The sequence below is a fragment of the Crotalus tigris genome, unplaced genomic scaffold, assembly GCF_016545835.1.
Source record: "Crotalus tigris isolate CLP2741 ecotype Arizona unplaced genomic scaffold, ASM1654583v1 scf7180000018224.911827, whole genome shotgun sequence".
NCBI classification, from domain to species: domain Eukaryota; kingdom Metazoa; phylum Chordata; class Lepidosauria; order Squamata; family Viperidae; genus Crotalus; species Crotalus tigris.
In genome coordinates, this window is record NW_024096891.1 from 876,215 (window position 1) to 904,066 (window position 27,852).

General features: G+C 39.7%; 1 protein-coding gene across 4 annotated transcripts; it reads right to left on the reverse strand.

The window, feature by feature from the left end:
* Nucleotides 1-54: 54 nt before the first annotated feature.
* PANX1 (pannexin 1) lies at nucleotides 55-27,852 on the reverse strand. 4 transcript variants are annotated; one of them, XR_005557396.1, is made up of 6 exons: nucleotides 27,398-27,852; nucleotides 10,514-10,653; nucleotides 7,732-7,952; nucleotides 3,853-4,523; nucleotides 1,434-1,963; nucleotides 55-955 (listed from the first exon to the last, which is right to left on the reverse strand). XR_005557396.1 is itself a non-coding variant. In XM_039349094.1 (6 exons), the coding sequence occupies exons 1-5, from the start codon at nucleotides 27,576-27,578 to the stop codon at nucleotides 1,875-1,877; spliced, it is 1,302 nt and encodes a 433-aa protein (XP_039205028.1). In that variant the 5' UTR covers nucleotides 27,579-27,852; the 3' UTR covers nucleotides 55-955; nucleotides 1,852-1,874. The 4 variants fall into 4 exon arrangements, 3 of the variants coding, with proteins under 3 accessions (XP_039205028.1, XP_039205027.1, XP_039205030.1); XM_039349094.1 differs by having other exon boundaries at nucleotides 1,852-1,963; XM_039349093.1 differs by having other exon boundaries at nucleotides 55-1,963.

Here is a 27,852-nt window from a genome sequence, read left to right on the forward strand (position 1 = left end):
CAATTCAGTAGGAGCAGCTGTGTCGAGCCAGCCAGAATGAAGCATTGAAACATCTTGGTATTAAATAATAATTTTATTACAGTCATACTACACAGTTACACTATTTCATGATTACCACAATATTACTCCCAAGTAATTTTTTCCCATTTTCACTACGTGGCCTATCATCCTGCAGGTATTTCATGCAAAACTACTCTGCTAAAATGAATATAAAATAACTCCATCGTGCAGGAACAAATAAAATAAATTAACTGAACCTTTAGTCTATCTTTCTTAATCCTGCCAATTGCTGACACTGCCTGTCCAATGTAAACTGAGATTCTCTTTAGGCACCTAACAGCCTTAAGACTTTTTAAGCAATATACAAGAACCGGAATCAAATCTGTTTCCCCATGCAAAACTGTTTATACTTGTTTCCATTTACGTACAAGAGAGGAAATGCAAAGACATTGTGTATTTTCCTTTATTATTGTTTTTTAATTAATAACCCTTCTGAATGCTGTACAACTAGCAGAGCTGATTTTAATTTTATCATAAGATTTCCGTCCAATTCTTATAAAATCAACTGATTTGAAAGGACTATGAAGAGCCACCAATAACTCTTTTTTTCCAGAATATTTTCTTGAAACTTCACAATTCTTTGAAATCTTTAGTTACTGGCAGCCTTGACAACAGATAAATTCTTTCCCAATAATTGCTCCTGTTACTTATGAGTATTCCTTCTTACGTTGTATTACATTGAAGATGTGGTTTATGATTCCAAGCTTAGTTCTTGTGGATATTTCTGCACAGTTGTGCAGGTGGCTATGATTTTGTACCGAAGAAATGCAGAAGTACACGATTATGTCTGGTTTGAGAAAATATGCAGAGACTGAGATAAAGAACATCTGTATTTTTAGTCCTTGAACTGCAATATGATGAATTATCACTGTTGTCTTCTTAGAATGGCAGCTTCCTAGAAAAAGGGATATAGATATTTGGACAATTTTGAAGTAGCAGTGAAGTACAGCAATGAAGTAGAAAAAACAGGCAGGCAATGTCAAGAGTCAAGGAAGCATTTACATTTTTTTAGTGGGGGGATATTCTGTTCCATTATCCTGAAGCTACTAACTTTAAGATAGTTCTATAAATGGTGGTATTATCAGAATATATTGTATTTCATGTTGCATAGAAACTGTGGAATTTCAAAGGTTGTTGAGGTACCATTTCCAGCTCCCGACAACAGCATGATCAACAGGGATAACAGGTGTTTATCCACTTGTAGATAGTCACCAGTTCTCCATCTCTGAATTGTACAATCTCATGGAGACAGGCACAAGTGAGAGGTATAACAGACACTTTATCTGCAGAGCTACTTGTAAAGAAACTTGTCTGCTTCCATAGTTTTATTCAAAGTGGCATAGACCAACAAATACAATATTTGACTTACTTACATGATGGGTATATGTAATGTCACTGTTATATTGCCAACTGTTATATTGATTGCTGTCCATTTGTTTTTTGAGGACCCAATCTGGACACTCTGTTATGGCTGAAGATAGTGGATAATAAGGAACTGATGTCTACACATCTATGAAACCAATCTGAAGTGTTCTCTTTATTTTACTGCTTTTCTTTTAAATTCACTACTTCAGTCTTTCTTCCCTAACAGAACTGACATAGTTCACCTCGTCAGTGTTTCTCTAGGCATAATATTCATGTAAACTGTAGACATGTAAACACAGACAACTCAAATATTTTTAAACGATCATTTGCCTTTGTATCCCGGTCCTTGTAAACTCAATGGGAAGGCAATTGTGTGGTATAATAGTTATGGCTTTATGCCTCAGCAGTTAGAAGCAGCTTTAGCACCTATTAAGCACAGACTGAATCCATCAGCAAGAAGAATCTAGAAGTCTCTGGCGAAGTTTGCCATCTTTACTTGTTCCTTCAGTGTCATCAGGCAATTTTGGCTCCGTCAGATCTGTAGGAAGGTCAGAAAGGGATTTGTTATATCCTTTTAATTAAAGCACTAGCACAGAGTAGTCTGCTTTTATTTTATTTCAGAGCTCTATAAGCATGACTGAAGAGAATTAAGTCTAGGCTGAAATGCAATACTAATCCTGGAATAAGTATAACTTGAGAAAGAAAGAGGATAGGTGACTAAGACCAATGTCAAGGCTGATATTTTAAAATACCAAACATTTAAACCAGGTGAGTCTATAGATTATAAAACTTGGCCCTTTTATGACTTGTGGACTTCAACTCCCAGAATTCCTCAAGTCATAAAAGGGCCAAGTTTCAAGACCCCTGGATGACAGTCATATAAATCAGAATGGTACCTTTAAGATGTGTAGAAATGCTACCTGGAGAATTCTGGGAGTTGAAGTCCACACATCTAAAAGTTGCCAAGTTTGAAAGACACAATGTAAGTCAACGGGTCTCAATTCATTCAATTAAATTAAGATCCATTGATTTCAGGGGGTCTATTACAGTGTTTCTCAACCTTGACAATTTTAAGGCATGTGGACTTCAACTCCCAATTCTGGGAGTTGAAGTCCACATGCCTTAAAATTGTCAAGGTTGAGAAACACTGGTCTATTAGAAGTATTGCTATGCCTGACATAAACCCTTAGAGTTGCCGTTAAACTCAGCAGAGTTTACTTCCACAAATTGTGCCAAAATTATGTTTTGATTAGAAATGTTATATTTTATATCCTTTGTGCTAAGACCACAGTATTCAATATGAATGAATGGTTAAGAGCATCGAAAACTGTTAAAAAATAGTACCTCCTTTTTAAAATACCAACTAGTTCACTAGCTAGAAATTTTAACAAAACATGCATCATTTAAACCCAGATTGGGAACCTGTCATGAGAACTAATTCAATCATGAAAAGTTTATAATATACAATTTTCATATATATGTTGCAATAAATAACAAACTGAAAGGTATAGATATCATGATACATATTTACTTAAATTAGATTTATAAATATGAAAGTAGCAGAATTGTTTTTATATTATTAAAAAGTGATCTTATGGGTATCTAAAACTATGTTTTTTAGCAAAAAAATTTCAATAAGCCATTTTTATTTTCCATCATCTTGGTATTACATGAAAAGATATGTTTGATGTTATAGGTAGTAAATGAAATATTATGTATCTGAAATCAGTATGTTAGTGGATGCTATTTGTAGGGATTTGTCTCTTTCCCCTTTTATTTACCTACCTGTCTGCCTACCTATAATATTCTAATGCATCAATCAAATCAAAACATGTCCTTATTAAACTTTAGACTAAGATTGGTTGATTAATATAATTGAGATCATTAAAACAATGCCTAGGAAATTGCATTATTACTAATGTCTCTATGCCCCTTCAATCATGTGAGTGAACGCAACTCCATGTTTGATCCAAACCTTAAATCTCAAATATTCCCATAAGCAATATTAATAAATAAGTAATTCCTCTGCAAATTTGCTATGACACAATGCTGTTTTTGCATTATTGAAACTGTTTTATTCCCAGTATAATAGTTTAACATTTGTAAATGTGCAGTAGAGTTTACTTGTAGCAGCAGATTACAACCTAACTCAGCGATAGCAAAACTTTTGGTCTTGCCGTGTCAAAAATTCAGAAAATGCCTAACTAGACTCTGCTGGCATCTCACCCCCCCCCCAAAAAAAACCCCAAGCAAAAGAGAAACAATTCTCTAACTTCTCTCCCCAATCTAAGCCACCCTGAACAGCAGCACTAGGCATCAGGTGTTGGTTATTGCTGGTGTATCACCAAAACAGCGTGTGTCACAGGCACGCCATCACTGGCCTACCTAAACAAAGAAAAAAATAAACACAAAGGGAGATAATGTTACCTTTTAATTCTGCTGCATCATTTGACATTTCCACTTCAGCTTTTTTCCTACTCTCCTTGTGGGGGGTGTTTGGTTTGGCATCCACGGCGTCCATTTTAATCGAGCCAAGATTCCTCAGGAGCTGCATGGCATCAAACCTCTCCCCGCTGCCTTTGAGGCTCTCCAGGACTTTGAGGCACTTGTAAGATTTCAGCTCGCTCACATTTTCCTCCAGAAAAAGCAGGTAGAGGCTCATATCGTTGTAGTGCTTTGCTTTGACTTTGAGAACATCAAATGTCGGCAGAAGCTCGTAGACCTGCAGGATGTCCGAGCTCTGCCTGAGAGGGACGAAGAAGGCGTAGATCACCAGCGGTGTGATCAGCACGTACACGATGAAATTGATGTAACTCAGCAGCTGGAAGACACCAACGGCAACCATTTTGCACTGAAATCGTTCCGGAATGTTCGTGTCATTTTTTAGTATCCCAGTTTTGACGTTGCAAATAAACTCATCGGTCAAGGAAGAAAGGCTGATATAATAACCCAGGAAGAGGCAAGCAAAGAGGATAATGATCAAAGTTAGCAAACGGCAAACAATGTATTTGATGATTAAGCTCTTGGAGCCCTTCTTTGTCTTCAGATATTGTTCCACAATAGGGTACTTAAAGTGGCTGTCAGAGATCTCCCATAAACTGGAAAACAAAAGAGCCAATTTCCACGAATGTTATATTAGGATTTCACTTGCTTTAAAAATTACTTAGTACCCAATACTTCAACATTCCCAGGTACCAGTATTCTTCTCCCTCCTGTTTCAATGTATTTTTCAACATTTGAAAATAAATTAAAGTTGGGAATAATTGACAATTCTCCAAAATTTAAACACGATTAAAACAATACAGGTAAGCCTCAACATATGACCGTAATGGGCTTTGCCCATTAAGACTGTATGCTGCAATGGTTATAAAATGGGTTGTTCATGGGACTAACCTGATTTGATGTCCTTTTTGCAGTAGTCATAAAACGAATACGGCAGTCATTAAATGAATGCCGTGGCAGTTAAGTGAACCCACTATTCACTATGGCATGGTTTTGAATACCACAATACAAAAAAGATGTTGAGACTTTGGAAAGAGTGCAGAGAAGAACAACAATAAATTATTAGGGGGCTGGAGGCTAAAATGGATGAAGAACGGTTACAGGAATTGGGTTTGTCTAGTCCAGTGGTTCTCAACCTGTGGGTCGGGACCCCATTTGGGGTCGAACGACCATTTCACGGGGGTCACTAAACAATGCAGTCCGCCATTTTTTCCCCCTTTAGCTGTGCTACTTCCTTTTATTCTATTGGCTTTTGAAAGCCAATAGAATAGACTCTCTTGAATAGAGTCTAATTCTATTGGCTTTCAAAAGCCAATAAGAATTGTCCAGGCTGTCTCTGCCCTTCTGAGCCCACCAAAAGTCCCATTCTGCAAACGGTGCTGCACCAGTTGAGTAATCGACTTACGACCGGTTGAGTAGTCCTTGACTTACGACCGGTTGGGGGTCGCGGCATTAAAAAGGTTGAGAACCACTGGTCTAGTCTAATGAAAAGAAGAAATGGGGGGACATGATAGCACTGTTCCAATATTTGAGGAGCTCCTACAAAGATGAGGGGGTCACACTATTTTCCAAAGCACCAGAAGGCAAGACAAGAAGCAATGGTTGGAATCTAACCGAGAGAAGCAACCTGGAATTAAGGAGAATTTTCCTAACAGTGAGAGCAATTAACCAATGGAATAACTTGCCTTCAGAAGTTGTGGGTGCTCCACCACTGAAGGCTTTCAAAAAGAGATTGGACAATCATTTGTCTGAAATTATATAGGGTCTCCTGCTCAAGTAGGGGGTTGGACTACAAGACCTCCAAGGCCCCTTCCAACTCTATTATTCTATGTTCTATAAATAGAGATCCTGTGACTGAAATGCAACAAACAGCTGTAAATGTGTTCATGTTGACGAGTGCCCCAAAATGATTGTGGGTGGGCCCAACTCTTGGAACTTTGGAATTGGGCGATAACTCCCCTTTTTCAGATAGGTCGTAACTTTGAGGACTATTTGTAATTTAATGTAAAAGAAAATGCTCAGAAGAATGTTTCTATACTCATAAAGCTTGAGAACTATTGCAAAGGTAGTCTCTGACTTACAACTATTCATTTAGTTCAAAATTACATCGGCACTGACCATTTTTCACATTTCCTACTATTGCAGCATCCCCCTGGTCACGTGGTCAAAATTCAGACACTTGCAACTGGCATGCATTTATGGTGGTTGCAGTGTCCCAGGGTCGTGTGACCACCTTATGTGGCCTTCTGACAGACAAAATGAATGGGGAAGCCAGATTCACTCTGTGGCCACTCAATTGCAGTCCTAAGTTGAGGCCTACCTGTAGAGGACTGGTTTCAAATCAAAAGACACAGCAACATCAGTTTAACTGAACCTCCGGATAAGCAAATATGTTTAATCTGTGTGAATCTGCCCTGGCACACCCAACGGAGTTTTGTGCCATCTGAAATTCCAACTCATTATGATGGCTTACACTTTTTGTAAGAGAGTGCTTATAATGAGGACTACTCAAAAATAGTTAACATTCTGCCTTAAGCTGCCTTGGGTTTAATTTGATTAAGTGACAGAACATTAACCACTCCTTCTTATCTTCACCTATGGACATCCTCCAAATAAACAGGGAAGGGTGTTTTGAAAAGGAAGATTAAACATGAATATTCATGCGATGCACAATAAACAGCCCATTAGGGAATTAACTGAAGTAAATGCACATAAATCACAGTGAGGCCGGTGTTTCTCAACCTTGGCAAGCTTAAGATGGATGGACTTCAGCTTCCACCCAGCCGTGTTGATGTCCACCCAACTTAAACTTGCCAAAGTTGAGAAACACTGCTCAACATTTTCTATTCTGTATCTAAAATAACATGCTGACCCCAATGCTAAAATCTATGAACTGGTATCCACTTCCTTTGTAGGGCAGAGGGGCCAGTTTGTTGTGGCCAAAAAGTTGGACTTCCTTAAAAAGGGAGTGCGGTGGACTTTTTGTTTTAAGGGCTACAAGTGGCAAGGCTGGTGACATCTTCAGAATGGGTGGGCTTAACATGGGGGAGGGGGCAATTATAGGGTTTAAAGTAGCAACCAAAGGACCTGAAGCCACAAGGAAATTTTGCTTGATTTGGGAGAAGAGGCTAATGGGAACAACAGGTACAAAGGCCCTTCGTAAAACTCAAGGTACTTGTTTTCTCCTTGAAATCCCTAAAAGTCCACCAACAATCTTAAAAAAGACTGAAAACTGCCACATGATCACAAGAGAACAATAAAAGAAGAACTGAAAAAAAAAGACCCTTCAAATGAAGTCCCACTGAGAAGGAGGACACCTAGCCTGGTGATGAAACATTTGGAAGCTAACCTGGAGAACAAACCACCATCAACACTGAAAACTTTGATCCACCCTCTCCCGGCTATTCTGAAAGGGGTATAAAGGGATGACTCCACATTTCCTATCTTTATGACAGTTCAACGTGGTCTTTGAGGTGCCACTCAAGAGAGCCATGATGGAGTCAGACACAAAGCTTCTAGATCAGTGTTTCCCAACTTTAGCCATTTTAAGATGTGTGGACTTCAACTCCTAGAATATCCCAGCAAACGCTATTCTAGATGATACAGGATATCCAATTTTATCCATTTCTTCCCAAAAACTTTACTTCCTTAGTGTAAGACCTATTCAGCAACTTCATCATCCTTGAAGCAAAAATCTAACCAGGCTGTGTGGTGACACATAAGCTTGTCCTCCAGCAGAAGAGAACACGTTGGGTGAAGAAGGTAAGTCTGAAAAAAACTGGAAAAGTAGAAAGAGATGTTTACCTCTGTGCAATATTTTCAATGGCAGGTGGTGAGCTGGCTGCATCTCTGGCATCACAATTCCGGCAACTGTTGGCAGCTTTGATGGCTCTGTTGTAAGCCTTGTCAAGTTCTTCCAAGATAAATTTCAGATCCGAAGAAAGGTGGGGTGCTGCGGTGAAACGCCAAAAGAGCCACGGCAGGTACAGCAAGATGGCAAGCAGCAGAAGGATGTATGGGAAAAACTGAAGGAGAAAATCAGGAGAAAGAATCTTAAATCAGGACTCAAATTCAGACTGATACAAATCAAGTAATGTTGTTGCGGTCATTATCCAGCAGATCAGACTGATACTACCAGAAACTCCAAATATTCTGACATCTTACAGAGGGGAATGTATGCACAGAACATGATTTGGTGTAGACATCCCAGCTAAGAATTCTGGGTTTTGCACTCCCATATGTAAACAATGGCAGTTTTTGGGACTATGGGGAGTCATTGACTTACAACTGAAAGGGAGCCTGCCCATCATGGTCGTAAGTCATGACGATTGTAAAGCGGGTAACCCACATGACCAACCCCATTTTACAACCTTTTTTTGCAGTAGTCATTGAACAAATCCTTGTTGTCATTAAGCGAACACAGGGTCATTAAGCAAACGCCATGGTCATTAAACAAACCATTAGTATGTGTTTTTGCAAAAACAGACGTGAAATACTGGTTTTGGGCCAAAACATCATAAATTGTGACCATGTGACTGTGGGATGCTGCAAACAGCCATAAATACGGGTCAACTGCTGAGCACCCAAAATGCAGCCATATGATTGTGAGGCAGGGGTGGTGATGGCTATTGGAACTGGGTTGTAAGTAGATTTTGGGAGATCCATCATAACTCTGAATGGTTGTTAAGCAACCAGTCATAAGTCAAGAACTACAGGTAAATATCAATATAATGTGGTTAGTTTTTAGGGTTGAAGCTTGTATTTAGTATGTATTACAAAGTACATATTTGTTAGGAACTTGGAATCTTGTCACTTATGCAACTTGGCATCCTGTGTATGCCATTCATTTCCAAGAAAGACATTAAGTTATGGGAGTTGCAGTCTAATTCATCCAGAGCTGCTACATCAGGAAAATGTGCTAGATAAACATCCTTCAAGGTAAGCGTTAATGTTGATTTACATTTTGTTAGATCTTTATCTTGCCCTGCATCAGGAGCAAAAGCTGGTGTTAAATAGCACTCCCTTCTGTCCTTCTAGTTTGCATTGAATTTTTGTTTCACGGTCCTCAGCAATCTTGATTGGATGTGGTTCAGGAAAGTGGCTTTAAATATTTATATTTAAAGAGCTGCAATTTCTTCTGGATCAGGAGGCTCTGTTTACAATCACTTGTGCCCGAATCACCTCCAGGTTGGACTGCTACAATGCATTCTACATGGGGCTACCTTTGAAGAGCATTCAGAAATGATTACCGTCTGGAAGGCAGATGGCTAAGTAATCATGGCTACTCCTTGTTGCAACCACATAACACTGCTATTTTGGGAGCTATACTGGTTAATAGGTCAGCTTCTAGGTACAATTCAATATGATAGCTATCATTTTTAAAGGTCACCATGATATAAAACAGACACTGATATCCTAGAAAGCATGCATGGAAAAACAACAAAGATGATCAAGGGCCTGGAGTCTAAACCATATGATAAATGGTTGGAGGAACTAGGTATGCCTAGTTTAACAAAGAGAAGGATTATGATGGATATGATAACTGTCTTCCAATTCTCGGGGGGATGTCATATAGAAGAGGGGATTGACTCATTCTCCAAAGAACCAGAGGGCAGGACTTGAAGTAATGGGTGGAAGCTTGTTAAAGAGAGATCTAGCCTAGAACTAAGACTTTTTCTGACAAGGAGAACAATTAACCAATGGAATAGCTTGCCTCCTGGAGAGGTGGGTGCTACATCACTGGAGGTTTTCAAAAATAAACTGGACAACCATTTGACTGGGATGGTATAAAGTTTCCTGCAGGATCCAATCTGGGTTAGTCAGTCTCATACCTTGAGCAGGAGGCTGAACTAGAAGACCACTGAAGTTCCTTCAAGCCCTACAATTCTAAAGTAGGGGTTGGGAACCATGTCCCTTTTATGACTTGTGGACTTTAACTCCCAGAATTCCTGAGCCAGCATGGCTGGCTCAGGAATTCTGGGAGTTGAAGTCCACAAGTCATACAAGGACGATGGTTCCCCACCTCTGTTCTAAAGTCTAGCAAGGATCCTATGTCTCCTTCCCCATTGGCATTTAGAAAGTCTATATAGTCTTCAAATAACCCTGGGTGGTTGAAAGAGGTGTTTATCCCTCCAGTTATGAAAACAGTTTTAATGGGAGTGAGCTGGTTTTAAAGGGAATGAACTGGAAGTACTGGCAGAGCCTTATATTGCCATTTTTAAAAATGTTTTTTTTTAAATTCTGTTTTGTTAAGGAGGGAACATTGTGCACTACCCATAGTTAGTTATGACTCAGCAGCCTATATGTGCCACACAATAAATAAAAATGTTTAAAATAAAGTTAAACAACCTCATTTGTAAGTTAAAAGAGTTCATTTTATCAAAGCATATGGGCAAAGTGTAACATGCATTTCACAGGGAATTAATATATGATAGAGCAGTGTTTCTCAAGCTTGATGGCTTCCACTCTCAGAATCCCCTAGCCAGCACAGAATAGAACATGTTTGTAGCCTTAGACTTCTCAGAACTGGGTTTAAAATAAGGAGAAGAGAGAAAAATGAAACAGAGAATTAGGTGGTTATACAAACCTTATGAAGCCACAGGGGAAGATGCCCTGATTCACTATGAGACAGCTGCTTCTGTTGAACTGCAGCCCAGCAGTAGGAATCCACGTACGCAGCCTGACGCCAAGAAAATGCACTTGGAGAAAAACAGCTCATCTGGGTACCTAAGAAACAAAGTAGACGGCATTGCCAAAAGAAGGCCACAAAACACAAAATAAAGCAGAAATATTTAGAATAATGTATATATGTAGCAGAATCAAACAGAACCATTTTCCCTGAAGAAAAAATATAAAATATGGCACAGGGACAGCATGTGCATATTATAATGCAGGATGCCTTCTCTTGCACTTAGTAGGCTACTTTTATTCTGGGTAGAGAATGATATTATTCATGCAGGAGGCAGCATATCCAAAGATATAAAGGTAGTCCTTAACTTACAACCCATTAATTAGTGAAATCATCACAGACACTATTGTATAGTGGGCTTCAGTAGGCAAGGAACAGACCAGCATAGTTACAACATTATTTATTGACTCAAACTAGAACTGGAGAACTGCAAGCAATTACCTGTAACTTATACTCTGAGCCCACAGGGCCTTAACCAATCACAATACTTGAAAAACCCGCCCAAATATGAATGTTCAAAGTTTCCCTCCAAAACAGCTGGAGTTAACACTCAGGGTCATCTAAAGGTTAGTTTCATTTTAGCTTCACAAGCAGCTGGAGTTAAGTTAGTTTCACTTTAGCAGGGATTAACACAATTTTATACTGTATATTTTCAATACATAACAGACCCCCCCACAAGGCACTTATGACCAGGTTCTAAAGTTCCAGCAGACCCTGGCCCCCACGGTCACTGGACTGCGTTTTGGGTACTTGGCAACCATCCCAGACTTATGACTACTTGCAGTGTTCTGCAGTCACATGATCATAATTTATTATTTTGCTGGAAACCAGCATTCACTTCCAGTTTTTGGTAAATTATGGTTTACCAAACAATGGTTCACTTAATGACAGTGATGTTTGATTAACGACTGCCACAAAGAAGGTTGTAAAATTGGAATGGCTGCATGATGACCGTCACAACTTACGACCGTGGTGAATAAGCTCCATTAAGGTCATAAATCAAGGGATTACTTGTATATGTGTAAATAAATAAACTGAACGAGAACTAAGAAGAAACCAATGCAGATTCTGTGAGCCCAACAAGGTGAATCAGAGAAACTAATGTCACATAGGTCAGGACTATTTTGATTGTAAAAACTATGAAACTATCTTGCACGCTTGAATGCGCTTCCCCATCCCTCAGTTTACCTTCATGTAAACTACGGAGGGACTCCTCTGAGATGTTTTCTCACATTGTTTTCTTGGCTGGGCTCAAGCCTCGTTTATCTGACCACTGCTTTGGTAGCTACTCTTCTACCTGTCCATTCAACGCCGTTCTCTATGTCCTCTCCGAATTCTTGAACTTCCCTCCTAAGCTGATAAGATACCACAAGAAACCAGCATCACAGCTGAATTACTTAAATCACGTTATATTTTTCCTACTGTTCAAAGATGCAAATCACTGGGAATTATGGAAATTGTAATCTAAGAGATAGGGAAACTGTTACATATTTTTAAAAGGTTAAATAATTGTCAAGAGTGTTATTTTTCTGTACAATTCCTCCTTCTACAGTACATAAACCAGTATTGAACTGAGTACAAGATGGCTGATGAACATAAACCAGTACAGTACTGAAACAAGATGGCTGACGGAATAGATGAAAAAGCTTATTTTCCTCTCTTCTCGAGATTTTTTTTAGAAATTATATCATTGTCCTGACTCCTTTGCAAAAGGGACTTTCCCTTTTTATAACATCACTTTTCATTTATATAGCAGAGATTTAAGAAAGTATTTGCCTTCAATGAGCCTTTCTCCCTTTGCTCTCTAACCTGGGCACAAATATTCCTCAGCAATGTTTTTTTCCTGACATGTCTCCATAATTTTGCTTTTTTTGCACTGACTGCCTGAAGTCAACAGCCATTGTAATTTTATTATTAAGCTTTTATATTGCCCATTTTTGGTTGAGCTCTATCACTGGAGGTTTTTAAGAAGAGATTAGACAGACATTTGTCTGAAATGATATAATGTCTCCTGCTTGAGCAGGGAGTTGAGCTAGAAGACCTCCAAAGTCCCTTCCAATTTTGTTGGTCTGTATTCTGTTATTTCACAGAGGTGGCTCTACTCAAGCATATACTATTTCTGCATTTACTCGTGTTGCTGCATCTATATATGTAGATTTGTTTAGGTACGAGAGAACTTCTATTTAATACTGTAAAGATCAAAACCAGAGGATCACAGCCTGTAATTTAAATTGCTGTAATCAGCCAAAGGAGGATTATTACATATAACTAACGTGAGAGACAAAGAAAGTTTAGAAGATCAGTTGCAAATGTAATTCCAAAGACTGATTCATGAATCACATGAGTTGCGTTGTATTATAAAGACAACCATCATACTATAATCAAACTGGCCATGGGTTGATCATAAACAGTAACTTTTTGTCTGAGATCACAGAGAGTTAAAAGGAGCCCCGTCAACATGGCATGGACCCAGTGGTTCTTTTCTTCCAAAAAATCAGTAGAGTGGAGAAGGGGAAGAGAAAGGTGTGTGTGTGTGTGTGTGTGTGTGTGTGTGTGTTAGAGTCATGCTACAAAAGCCGTGCTCTCATTCTAGGCATCAGTCCAAGAATTAAATATATGAGATGCCAAATACGCAGAGACACTCCTGCTCTATTAGGGAAAAGCATGAAGTAGGAAAAACACCACTGCAATCTTGTACATGTAGCTTTCAAGATTATGTCTGAGTTGCTTCTTAATATGCATATATAATTTTAATAGTAGTGTGAACTACTTAGTAGCTAGATTCAGTTCAACTGGTGTTTCAAAAGAAGGTATCCCTTCTTTTTATCCCTTCTGCAACATGGTTATGTACAACCATTTTTAAAATTTAGAATTGCACTGCAATTCTATCACTCCACCAGCGATATCGTAGATGAGGGGCAGAATAAGTCAACAGAAACAGTTTCTTAATAAAAGGGATTTTGTTTAATTGGCTGGTGAACTTACATATAAAAGCACTTTATAGCTAAAACTCCTGTGTTATTAAACTAAACACTTCTTGTTCAGGAGAAGGGCTGCAACAGAAAATCTTAATGCATGGGTAGACTGACATGAAAATAATAATAATTCACTGTCAAGTATTTGTAACCCAAGCTGTTTATTTATTATTTGAAAATTAAGAATCAATTCCATGCATTGGGCCTACAATGTACAATTTAATTCAGTATTAATGAAGTTTAAAATTGATACAATATTCACAAATGTGGCTATACCTGTAAATATTTTGCTCACTTTGTTTTGATTCCTTTGAAGTATTTATTTATTTATTAGTTTGATTTATGTAGCTACCCAACTACTTGACTCTGGGTAATTTATAACCATTTTTTAAAAAAATATTTTAAAAACCCCTAATACAATCATAAACACATAAAAATGTATACAGGCACTATAAACGAATTACCAAAATTCACATTCAAGTAAAAGACAATTTATATTCAACATAACCACTTTATGGGCTGTGCTGCACATCCAAATCCTCACTCTTGGTGGCAAACTGATGTCTTTAAGGTCTTATGAAAGGCCAGGAGAGTCTTTGAATGGTCTTCAAGAGCAGATCCAAATACAGGACACTGTAGCAGTCCAAGCAAAATATAAAGCATCATGGCTGGAGCATCTCCGTAACCTGAAATGGTCATAGTTATATGAAAGACTGCTGTATAATCAGCATCATGAAGTATCTTATGACAATGAGGGATGTATTAATACCTTAGAAGATTTATCACCATCCCTCCATCTTTTACAATAGAAAACAATAAATCCTTCATCCGGTCCATTGTTTTACGACCTTGTCAACTTTTAAAAGTGTGGACTTCAACTCCCTGAATTCCCCAGCCAGGCACTGATCCAATTATTGACAGACTTTTGATCTAAGCATTTGATTAAAAAAAAAACTGGAACCAATCAAGTAAACAAATTGGCCCATTATTTTGAAAGCAAAAACTGTATTAGTCACAACCAAGATTTTGACTTCCTCTTACCAGCTCTTATCTTAAATAAGCTAGTTTACTGAACAATTAATCCTCTTGAATTTAGCATGGCTTGCTTCTGAGCAAATATGTCCAAGATTGCTTACAGTATTAATTAATTAATACAGTAATAAGATTACCATCCTCAGCTTATTACTGTATTAATTAATTATGAAGATGAAGGAAGGGGGAACATTAGTTAACCAATATTTTTCCTTCTCCAGAACTATTTTTTTTTTTATTCTTTTCTACAGCACGCACCAGCCACATAGGAGTTTCACAAAGGGAGGAATGACTTGGTTCCTAAAGCAGGAAGATGTTGTCATGGTTAATTCTAGGCAATTATCTTTGTCATTAAGGTGTTTGTGCAGTTATTTCATAGTAGAAAGAGGCACGACTATGCTCTTAGGTTTGTCTCATAGTTACACGGGTGGAGTCATACAATCCTACTGAACTGGTTATTGAATCTTCTTTCTGAATGTCCAGTAGGATCATATCCTCACCACACATGAAGGCAACAGTTTATCTTAAACAGTGCGCATAAGCATTATGACACATAGTTTTCACCTCAGATCTCTTGATGTCGCCTATGGGCATCTGTTCCTTTTGCTAAATGGTAGTGCCAGCCCTGCCAAGAAACCATCACAGAATAAAGAAAGGTAAAAGGAGTCTGCCACAGAAACAGTGGTCTCCACGCATAATATAGTTGTTACCATGTTCACACATAATACAGGTAGCCCTCAACGTATGACCACAATTGAGTCCAAAATTTCTGTTTTAAGTGAGACGTTTGTTGAGTGAGTTTTGTCCCATTTTACGGCTTTTCTTGTTAAGTGAATCACTGCAGTTGACAAGTTAATAAACTGGTTGTTAAGTAAATCTGGCTTCCCCATTGACTTGGTTTGTCAAAAGGTCGCAAAAGGGGATCACATGACCCTGGGATACGATATGATCCAATTGTCATCAAGCATCTGAATTTTGATCTTATGATTGTAGGGATGCTGCAAAAATCTTAAATATGAAAAATGGTCATAAGTCACATTTTTCAATGCCGTTGTAACTTTGAACAGTCGCTAAACAAACTGTTGTAAGTCGAAGATTACCTGTATTACTCCAAATACAAGCAAACCACAGTAGATATAGTCTTTAACTCATGACCATAATTGAACCTGAGATTTTGATTGTAAGTTGTGACAGTCATAAAGCATATCATGTGATTTTACAAGGGTTGTTAAGGGAGCCCATTGTTCATTATGGGGTGTTTTGGGCCAGAAACTGGAAATAAATGCTGATTTTCAGCAAAAACTGTGGTCGCATAACCATGGGATGATGCAAACGGCTGTAAATATGAGACAGTTGACCCCAGGGCAGGTGGCCAGATATCAGAATTTTGAATTCAGGTCATAGATGTTTTTTTCAGGGTCCATTGAAACTTCAAGTGGTTGCTAAGTGACCTGTTGTAAGTTGAGGACTACCTGTACAGTTGAATACAATGGGTGGACCCGGTCTCTGCTCATCTACCAAAACAAGCTACTGACTAACAACCCATTAATGCCAATCTTTCTTCTTCTCATATATAGACATTTGGATTTTCCAAGAGTCCACAGATGTTAACTGAGCAGAACCAACTGGAGCAAAAATGATCCAATAATGGTCAACCAAAGGCCAACCAGAAGCCTCTTAGAAATGTGAATATGGTGGCTATAGTTTGCATAATGGGATATCACAGTATATCACACTAATATCTTCTATGATACAATATGACATGTGGAACCTATCACAATTAGTATATCACACTAGTATGAGCCAGCCATGTGCTGCAGCTGCCAAAAAAGCCAACACAGTCCTAGGCTGCATTAACAGAGGGATAGAATCAAGATCACATGAGGTGTTAATACCACTTTACAATGCCTTGCTAAGGCCACACTTGGAATCCTGCATCCAGTTTTGGTCACTACGATGTAAAAAAGATGTTGAGACTCTAGAAAGAGTACAGAGAAGAGCAACAAAGATGATTAGGGGACTGGAGACTAAAACATATAAGAACGGTTGCTGGAATTGGAAATGTCTAGTAGTTTAATGAAGAGAAGGACTAGGGGTGGGGGACATGATAGCAGGGGCTGCCACAAATATCTCAGGGGCTGCCACAAAGAAGAGGGAATCAAGGTATTCTCCAAAGCACCTGAAGGCAGGACAAGAAGCAACAGATGGAAACTAATCAAGGAGAGAAGCAATCTAGAACTAAGGAGAAATTTCCTACAGTTAGAACAAATAATCAGTGATACAACCTGCCTCCAGAAGTTATGAATGCTCCATGACTGGAAGTTTTTAATAAGAGACTGGACAGCCATTTGTCTGAAATGGTATAGGGTTTCCTGCCTAAGCAGGGGGTTGGACTAGATAACCTCCAAAGTCCTTTCCAACACCCAACACTACTACTACTACTACTACTACTACTACTACTACTACTACTATTACTATATTATTATTATCATCATCATCATCTATTATTATTATTTCTATGATACAATATGACATGTGGAACCTATCACAATTAGTATATCACACTAATATCCTCTATGATACAATGTGATATGTGGAACCTACAGATATGACAGACTTCTAGTCACCCAACATGTAAAGGAAGAAAGAATGATAAAGATCTTGCTCAGAGATTGAATCAGAAATGAGGAAATTTGATGACAGACTAATTTCAAAGATGTCATGAAAATAAGCACTAAAATGAAAATATAAACAGGCAGAACACATTGCACATTTCTGCCAGGCCCCAATAACTAAGAAAGACATGTGGAGTTACCTCTGAGCAATTTCCTTTATTGTTTTTCACCTATGGACAAAAATTTTGCCAAACTAAAGCAATTATTTGCCTCACTATAGATCAGTGTTTCTCAATCTTGACAATTTTAAGGCATGTGGACTTCAACTCCCAGAATTCTGGGAGTTGAAGTCCACATGCCTTAAAATTGTCAAGGTTGAGAAACACTGCTATAGATGTACTCTGGGAATCACTAGGAAGGAGCTGTTTTCACTCTCTTCCTCCCTACCAAATTTCCCAAGCTTTGCTGTCTCTTTGCCTCTGGAATGCAGCCCCTTCCTCCTGGGAATCCAGACTATATTCCATCACTAATTATTCAACAATACCATAGCTGGAAAGCAGACACATCATCCTGCCAACAAAAGTACATATAGTCAAGGCCATGCTTTTCCCAGTTGCAGTGTATGGCTGTGAAAGTTGGACCGTAAGAAAGCCTGAGCGCAAAAGAATTGAGGCCTTTGAACTATGGTACTGGAGAAGATTCCTGCGAGTCCCCTGGACTTCAAGGTGATCAAACCGATCAATCCTAGAGGAGATCAACCCTGACTGCTTTTTAGAAGGCCAGATCCCGAAGTTGAAACTCGAGTACTTTGGCCACCTAATGAGAAGGAAGGACTCACTGGAGAAGAGCCTCATGCTGGGAAAGATTGAGGGCAATAGAAGAAGGGGACGACAGAGAATGAGGTTACTGGATGGAGTCACTGAAGCAGTAGGCGTGAGCTTAAATGGACTCCAGAAGATGGTAGAGGACAGGAAGGCCTGGAGGAACGTTGTCCATGGGGTCGCGATGGATCGGACACGACTTCGCAATTAACAACAACACCATAGCTGGACATAAAAAGTGACCGTAGTGGCCCTTCAATTACACATGTTCACTTGGATGACCTCCTACAAGATGATGAGACAGACTATGAAGAGATCTCAACCCCACCTAGAACACCTAACTCAAAGACCAAACAAAATATAAATATCTGTTGAAGTCAACACTTCAGGTATCACAATTTGTGATTTGAGGATGAGACGGTCCTTGGTGGTCTCTGAACTAGGTAACGTCATCATCATCATCGTCATCACTGCTAGCCTTTCATCACCCTAGTTAGGGCAATGAAATGTCTGCAAGAAAACAACCAAGCTCAGAGAGTACCAAGGATTCCTCATTTCAACCCTGAGCTACAAATATTCCTCTTTATTGATTTGAGTGTGTTGCCAGAACACAGCCATTGTCTTAGCATTTATTTATTAAGCAAATGTATATATTCGCCTATCCCACCAAAAGGAATCTGGTTGGTGCACAACAGTACATAAACTACAAGTATAAAAAGCCATATTAATAAATGCCACAAAAACTAAAGATATAAACCCTAGGCCAGTGATGGCGAACCTTTTAGAGATCGAGTGCCCAAACTGCAACCCAAAACCCACTTATGCATCGTCGGGTGCCGGGTGGGTGTGGCCCATTGGCTGGGGGTGGCCCATTGGGTAGGTGTGGCCAATTGGCTGGGCGTGGCTGCGGTGGTAACGGCAGACTGGGTGGGACAAAAAAGTTCAATCAATCAATTCCAACTTTGCAAGATCTTTTTTTTCCCACAAGAAGTTGAAATTGACTGATTGAACTTTTTTTTTTTTTTTTTGCACACAGCGGCAGAGGCCTAAAGTGAAAAGGTTTTATAAAACCCAGCTGAAGGCCTGGGACTGAGGCGACAGCATGCATGCCCACAGAGAGGACCCTGAGTGCCGCCTCTGGCACCCGTGCCATAGGTTTGCCACCATTGCCCTAGGTGAAGAGAGGGATAAAAATGCCCACCTTGTCAATGAAACCATCTTAGCAAGTCTCTGGTATCCTGAGAGACACAGGCCTGTTAACATAACCAGGTCTAGAGAGCCCTTTGGAATATGAAAAGAGATGGAGCTAAAAGTGGGGGAGGAAGGATGTTCCATAAGGTGGGCACCATGGCAGAGAAGGCACATCTCCTCAAATCTAGCAAATGTAGGTCCCTAGTCCAGGGGTAGGCAACCTTGGCTCGTTTATGACTCGTGGACTTCAACTCCCAGAATTCCTGAGCCAGCCATGGTGAGGGGAAAGGGAGAGGTTTCCAAGCTGAGCCATGCTGGCTCAGGAATTCTGGGAGTTGAAGTCCACGAGTCATAAAAGAGCCAAGGTTGCCTATCCTTGCCCTAGTCAATGGAAACATACTCTCAATATGCCTTCTTTGTCAGATCTAATGGGGCAGGCCAATATAATTAGGGAAAGGCAGTCCCTTAGCTAGCCCAGTTCTATGTCATGAAGGGTTTCATAGGCCAAAATCAGCACCCTGAATTGGACCCAGAAGCAAACTTGCAATCAATGCAGCTCGCAGAGCAGAGGTTACCACACACAATATCCTCTATGATAGAATATGACATGTGGAATCTACAGATGTGACAAGCTTCTAGTCACCTAGCATGCAAAGGAAAAATGAATGCTAAAGATCTTGAATCAGAAATTGAATCAGAAATTAGGAAAATTGATGATAGACTAGTTTCAAAGATGTCATGAAAATAAAGCACTAGAATGAAAATATAAATGGGTGGGACATATTGTGCATTTAGGCCAGGCCCCAAGAGCCAAAGAAGACATGTGGAGTCTTTGACAACTTTTAGGGCACACAACTGCTCATGCCGCTGCATTCTGTATCATCAGATGCGTCTGGATACTCTTCAAGGGCAGCCCAATGTAGAGTGCATTGCAATAGTCCAATCTGATGGTGATTAGTGCATGAATGACTGTGAGCAGAGCCTAATGATCCAGGTATGGGCACAAGCCGAAACTGTGCAAAGGCAGCCACAAGAGCCATTTGTTCACTGAGCAGGAGTCACGAATCTAGCAAAACTGCCCAGTATGTCGTGTGAGCCACTGCACTAGAGTCATAACACTGTTGACTTGTTTGGGCAGAATGTGTTAGGTGACACACAGCAATTGTGCTTTGTTAACCTGTTTAAGATGTTGTTTGACCTCAGTCAAACTCTGTAACAACATGCAAGCTTCCGTAGTCCTCAACTTACGGCAGAATGGAGCCCAACATTTCTGTTGCTAAATGAGAGGGTTGAGTTTTGCCCCATTTTGCAAACTTTCTTGCCAAAGTTGCTAAGCGAATCACTGCAGTTGTTAAAGTAAATATATGGCTGTTAAGTGAATCTGGCTTCTCCATTGACTTTGTCCGTCAGAATGTTCACAAAAGGTGGTCACGTGACGCCGGGACACTGCAACCACCATAAATATGAACCAAATGCCAAGCATCCCAATTTTGATTATGTGACCCTAGGAATGCTGCCATTGTTGTGTCATAAGTCATAAAGGAATGGTTGTAACTCAAGAGCTACTAATAATAAATAAATAAACAAACAAATAATAAATGAATAAATAAATACTCTATGGGCTATAAAAGTAATAAAGTAATTTCCCAAAGAGGCTAAATAATACAGTCACTTGCATCCTCTGAGGAATAAGAAGCTAAATAAAAATCAGAATGTCAAACTCCAAAACAAAATTCCAAAACCATGAGAAGGTAAAATAAGAAAAAAATAGAGTCATTTAATTGTAGCCCATTATAAAGTTCAAGGCAGCTTTAGGGAAGTCCCCGTTGTGAAAAAGAAAGAAAGAAAGAAAGAAAGAAAGAAAGAAAGAAAGAAAGAAAGAAAGAAAGAAAGAAAGAAAGAAAGAAAGAAAGAAAGAAAGAAAGAAAGAAAGAAAGAAAGAAAGAAAGAAAAAGATTGCAGCTATTGGAAATTGCATAGCTGGAGAGCAACTTGAACTAACTTTTGGTTTCCCAACATCTGGAATTTGAATCCTCCCTAATGACATCTGAACTTTATCAGCTGTGCAGATTCATCATTCCCGATACACGGAAAGTCCCAATGCCTATTCTTAGTGGAGTTAAAAAAAGATCTGTTGATGTTCCAACAGAAATGCTGGAAGACTGTAGGGACTTTCCACATTTCTATGCTTTGGGATATATGTTTGTATGTATTTGTGTGTATGTGTATCCTTGAGTCAAAAAGTTCTCTGAGAGTTTTCAGCTGTGGAGGCATAACCACTGGGACATCCATTGTCTAATCCATAAAATGGTTTGTTTTCAGCTTGAAACCCAAAGAGTAGATAAGTAAGTTAGTCTAATGTATATATTCATAGAAATTACGTGCAAAGGTCTATACATTAAGGTCAATTGTTTTAAAATGATATGCAAGTAGTCCTTGACTTACAATCACCATTGAGACCAAAATTTTCATGGTTCAGCAAGGTGCTTGTTAAATGAGTCGTGCCCAATTTTACAATCTTTTTTTTGCAATTGTTGTTCAACCAATCACTGCAGTTCTTAAGTAAATGATGTGGTGGTTACGCAAACCTGATTCCCCCATTGACTCTGCTGGTAGATGTAAGCTGGCTGGCCGGGTTGCAAATGGCAGCCAGGTGACCCTCAGTAGGCTGCAACTGTCATAGGTACCCCTGCTGGTTGCCAAATGCCTAAATTTTGATCACGTGACCCGTGGGGATGCTGCAATTGCCATAACTGCAAGGACCATTTGTAAATTGCTTTTTGCAGTGCATAGTCTGGCTTCAAATAGTTGCTAAACTAATGGCTGTAAATCCTGGATAACCTGTATTAGGCAACATTACAAGCTGAAATGTATATATTAAGAACTGAACTTCAGATGGATGCTTGCTTTGTGCAAAATCAAAGTAAAACAACAGACATAAAACCTTTACACACGCATATGTATATATATACTGTGTGTGTGTGTGTGTGTGTGTCTCTTTCCCTTTTATCTATGGAGATTCTCAGTCATCCAGACTATGGTTATCTCAAATGTGCTTTTTCAAACGGCAACTGGACTTTCTTTGTTTTTCTTTGAAGACGTTTTGCTTCTCATCCAAGAAGCTTCTTCAGTTCTTCAGTCAGAACTGAAGAAGCTTCTTGGATGAGAAGTGAAACATCTTCAAGGAAAAACAAAGAAAGTCCAGTTGCCTTTTGAAAAAGCACCTCTGGGTCTTTCTCTTTTGGTTTTCTAATTATTTCAACAAATTGCAGTCTTCTGTAGTTCCTAGCCATTCTTAGCCATCAATGAAATATCAGGCTACTTTTCTTTCATTTTAGTCTCTCTTGTTCATGTTGCCGTTTTATAAACATGGAACTGCTGAAACTTTGTTCTATAAGATGAATATGAAATCTTTTAAAGAGTGAAATGATTGTTTTCGATCAGAAATCTAATGTGCAAATAAGTTATGCCAGAAGACAAACCTTGGTTGATCTTGAAAAAATAAAATGGAATCTGATCTATTTAGTAGAAAGATTGGAAACTATGAAGGAATCCTAGAAATACAGGTAAGATATAGATAATCCCAGAGAGAAGACAACCTCATAGAAGTCAAACCAATTCTATATTATTGCCCAGAAAACTACAAGGATGTTGACATGAAGTCACTAGGAGTGACTTACTTTAAACCAAAATATTTAGAATGTCCCTAAAAATCATATTGCAGTAAATTAAGTTCTGAGTTTAAATTTTTAGTTAGGGATTTGAAAAGAACGGAATAAAAGAAATACACAAGCAAGCTACTTTTCAAACAGAAAACTAGCTTAAAATAGAAGAGAGTCATGTTCTCATTTTTTTCTGAAGCTTTTAAAATTGCAGGTAGTCCCCAAAATGAGACACAATCTTGCTCTTTTTGAACCTGCTGCCTTCATGGTCTGGCTTAAAAATTACAGTCCTGAGGGCACTGCAAGAAATACTTAAATACAGTGAATTTCACCCGGAGTGCATTTATACTTGCTTAATCATAAGCAAGCTGCTGGAATTCCTGAATGCTGAAATATCTATGACTTTTAGAGCAAGAGGGAGGATATTATCTGGGTCTCAGCCAAATATTTTTGAATTTGGATAACCAAGTTATTATTTCTTCCTGGCTCCCCAGATCAACTGACTAGAATCTGGACAAAAGCGAAGCATTTGGAATGAAAGAATTCTAAATCCTAAAATTTGTCCTGTGGATCAGATATGATACATAGGATAACAGCAGTGAAAGATGGAAAGATTTGTCAGTGCCTACAATGGAGGAATGGTTGGTGAAGATATCAGAGCTTGCTACAATGGCCAAGTTGACCTTCTTGATTAGAAAAAAAGATGGAAACCCCTTACAGATATTTTTATATTACAAAAAGAACTTGTGATTTATGGTTTTAATAATTATAGAATAGAAAGAAGAAAGAGAGTCCTGATGTAATTTTAGAGGAGTTAAAATACTTGCTTGAAATTCTGGATCATCTCAGTCAATTCTGATAATTTTGAGTCAGAGGATCTCAACACACAGGAGTTATGCATACTTTCGACCTTAATAGCATAAATGCCCAATTAAAATATACTGCACACCCTTAAAATTGACCACAAAGTGGTACTTAAGCAGCCATTAAGAACAAGTAAATAAAAATAAATGTGTTTTTCCTAAAGGTGTCCAGTTGTGGCTGTAAGTCAAGGACCAACTGTAGTGATGCAGTTTTGAAACAATTACACAGCAAGCATAACAAAACTTTTGTGAAATTCTTAAATTAGACTTAGAGTTGGTTCATGTATTTGTGTTGTGTCACAATGGAGTCTGCTGCTTGTAGCTTATTATGCAAATGCATTGTAGTTTGCTGCTTGTAGTTTAGTATGCAATGCACTGTGGTTTATAAAACCATGGTTTATGACAGCACAGGGGTCAAAAACTTGCAACCTCAGGGCCACATGCAGTTTCCTGAAGTGCTTAAATGTCTTCTACAAACAGTAATTGGTGAAACTGAAAGCTAGTTTCCTTCATTTTGAAGTACGAAACACTCATAAAAAGTTTACTGTGTGCCTCAGTGTAGAATGATCTATTAATAAAAATAGCCAGCCCAGTATTGTTTTATGATATGATCCCAACTACTGTTGCGATTCCTCGCCACCCAGTGGACCCAGCAGCTGAGTCTGAGGAATCAGAGGAGGAGGAAGAGGGGCCTGGAGTGACATCAGAGTCAGAGGAAGGCTCTGAGGAGCTCCAAGACTTACAGTCGGACAAGAAGCCTGGCCCCTCTACTTGTGCTCAGGCTGAGACACAGCTGTGCTGGGAGCCTGAGTTGGACAGTGATGAAGAACAGTTGGGACAAATCCAGGATGCAGGAAAGCACAGGCAAGAGAAGCAAGTAGGACAAAGGAATGCAATGGGTCGACTCCAAAGGCAAAGGAGAAGGCATTAGTAAATACAATATAATCCTATTTTTTCCAAGTACTAGTTCACCAAGGAGGGGGGGGGTATTCTCAAACCACATCTAGTACAACTTATATTTGTACAGAGAGAGAGAGAGAGAGAGAGAAACTTCTCTTTGATTAGCTTACATTAATTAACCCAATGTAGTGGATCTCATTATCTGCAAGCAAGTCTCCCTGTTTATAATGGGACTTTTGCCTTAATAAACCTGTTTAAGACTACAAGGTTTGGCTACCATCCTCTGCTCTAGAGATTTATCTATTTATTAAATTCCAACAAATCCTAGCAGAGTTTCAGCAAGAATTAGACTTAATATAAGGTAGCATAATTTTATATTATGTAGTATTGTATAAATTTTATACTTATCTTTTTAAACTTATCTATCCTAAGTTTCATAGCATTTAGATTATATGCTAATTGTAATTTGATAGGATTCTCCCACATTTTAATTCCTGAATGCTGTAATTTTATGTTTATAATTTTAATTTTATCTTCTTTTATTCTATATAAAAGCATTCTGGAGTACATATGTAGGATCCCCCTAACCAACTTGCTCAGACTGAAGAGGTTACTTGAATAAGCAGTGAAATGTTTCAAACCAGCAAAAAAATAAGTCCAATTGCCGTGATGACTCAATTTCCTGACAACTCTACCTGGATGACTTACAATCTTCATCGACATAATTTTTATATATTTTTTTATTTCTACTTTTTAAATAAACAATTATTATTAATTTTATGCTGGTCTATGACCAAAATGCAATTAAGTGATTGCTGTTTACTTAATTTATATAGCTGCACATCTCACACACACAACATCCAGGCAGGTTACCATAAAAAAAAAGAATACATACAATAGAATAGAATACAAGTAGTCCTCGACTTACGACCACAATTGAGCCCAAAATTTACATTGCTAAGCAAGACATTTAAGTGAGTTTTGCCCCATTTTACAGCCCTTCTTGCCATAGTTGTTAAGTGTATCATTGCAGTTGTTAAGTTAGTAACACAGTTGTTGAGTGAATCTGATTTAACCATTGATTTTGTCAGAAGATTGCAAAAAGTGATCACATGATCCCGGGACACTGCAACCGTCATAAAATAAGAGTCAGATGCCAACTGTCTGAATTTTGATCACTTGACCATGGTGATGTTGCAACAGTCGTTTGAAGAGATGGACGTTAAGTCATGTTTTTCACGGATGTTGTAACTTTGAGCAATCACTAAATGAACTGTTGTAAGTCAAGGACTGCAGTAAAAGTGTGATTAGGCACAAGGAATTTGTCTCTGGTGCAGAAGCTCTCAGTGCACATACAAATCAACAGAGTAGTGATAATAATAATAGCAATAAGAGGGTGTAGTAAAGAAGATAAGGACAATATAGGTAGTCCTCGACTTATGCAGCTAGATGACTCCACTGACGCTAAGGCATTTTCTTTTACAGAGCTGCAGCTCTCTGACATTACATAAAAATAAACATGAAAGTAACATTTAAAGCATGGCAGACCTCTTGGGGGGTTGCCAAATCTTAGCTTTTTGTAGGCATATATATCAGGGGTCCACAACCCCTGGTCCGTGGACCGGTCACGGTCCGTGGCATGCCAGCAACCGGTCCGCGCAAACAAGCAAAGCCCCATCCACCGAGATGCAGGCAGCACATAAAACCACACACTCTCCAGTCCGCGGAAAAAAACTCTCTCTATGGAACCGATCCCTGGTGCTCAAAAGGTTGGGGACCTCTAACTTACAACCACAACTGAGCCCAAAATTTATGATGCTAAGTGAAACATTTGTTAAGTGAGTTTTGTCCCATTTTACGTTTTCTTGCCCCAATTGTTAAATGAATCATTGCAGTTGTTAAGATAACAACATGGTTGTTAAGTGAATCTGGCTTCCCCACTGACTTTGCTTGTCAGAAGGTCGCAAAAGGGGATCATGTGACCCAGGTGCAGTGCAACCCTCATAAATACGAGTCAGTTGCCAAGTGTCCAAATTTTGATCACGTGACCATGAGGATGCTGCAAAGGTCGTAAGTGAAAAATAGTCCTAAGGGGTCCTTGGTGCTCTCTTTTCTTGCAGAAGTTCTAATGATCCCAAATCTGGGAAACAGTCCCAAGTCACTTTTTTTCAGTGCCGTTGTAACTTTGAACGGCCACTAAGTGAACTGTTGTAAGGTGAGGACTACCTGCAACACAATAATGTAATAATATGAAAATGGAAAACAGGTGTCCCCTGAAGAGACAAAAATAAGTCCTGCAGATCAGATTGGGTGTCCCACTGCCCAGAAGTGGGGGTGAGGATGACCAAGGCTCAGAAGGGGGTTAAGCAGTGCCTCACAGTGGGTAGAGTTGACTTTGGGGTCCTCCCCCCAAATTCACTTTTTGCTCTCTCTCCCTCCCCCCCCCCGTGCCCCAGGCTCCGAGGCAGGCCCGTGGAACCGCACCAGCCTCCTTTCCAAGCCAAGGACCAGAATGTCGCCCCTTCGAATGAGTGACAGCCTCTTCCCACGACTCGCCCCGTCCTCAAAGGCGCCAAAACCGAGGGAGGGAGGGAGGGAGAGAGAGAGAGAGAGACCAGCCAAGCGCGGCCTTTCCAGAGAAGTGGGGCTCCTGTTCTCCCTCTCCCCCCCCAGCCCCCCCCCCAGATGAAGGCAGGCGCTCCCCAGGGCTGCTGGCTGTTTACCTATGGAGATCTCCTGGGCGAAGGCGAGCGAGATGAGGAGCAGCGGCAGCCCGACGGCGATGCAGGTGACCAGCTTGTCGAGGGCCAGCTCCAGCCGCAGCCCCTTGTATCGGCTCTCCGACGGCTCCTTCAGCAAGAAGTCCGAGAAGACGTACTCAGTGGCGATGTGCGCGATGGCCATGGTTGCGGCGGCGGCGGCGAGGACGGCCACCAGCAACCAGAAGCACCTCGCGCGCGCAGCCTAGCCCGCTAGTCCCTGCCGCTCAGCCGGGCAGCATCTCTAATTCCAGCCGCCGCCGCGTCCCCGGCACTTGGCCAGGGCTGCAACAGGGTCCTCCGCCCGTCCGCGAAAGCCAGTCTGCCCGGCCGGGGGAGGGAGCGACCAGCCTTTGTTTGGCGCCCTCTCCGAAGGCAGCCGAGCATTGGCGGGGAGGGAGAGACACCCCGCGCCTCCT

Excerpts from the sequence above, each read along its gene's own strand:
- PANX1 (XM_039349094.1), bottom strand. The coding sequence starts at position 27,578 with ATGGCCATCGCGCACATCGCCACTGAGTACGTCTTCTCGGACTTCTTG. Across the intron at positions 4,524-7,731 it reads ATTGAAAATATTGCACAGAG|TTTATGGGAGATCTCTGACA; the intron begins GTAAACATCTCT and ends TTTGTTTTCCAG. Across the intron at positions 1,964-3,852 it reads TGATGCAGCAGAATTAAAAG|ATCTGACGGAGCCAAAATTG; the intron begins GTAACATTATCT and ends ACCTTCCTACAG.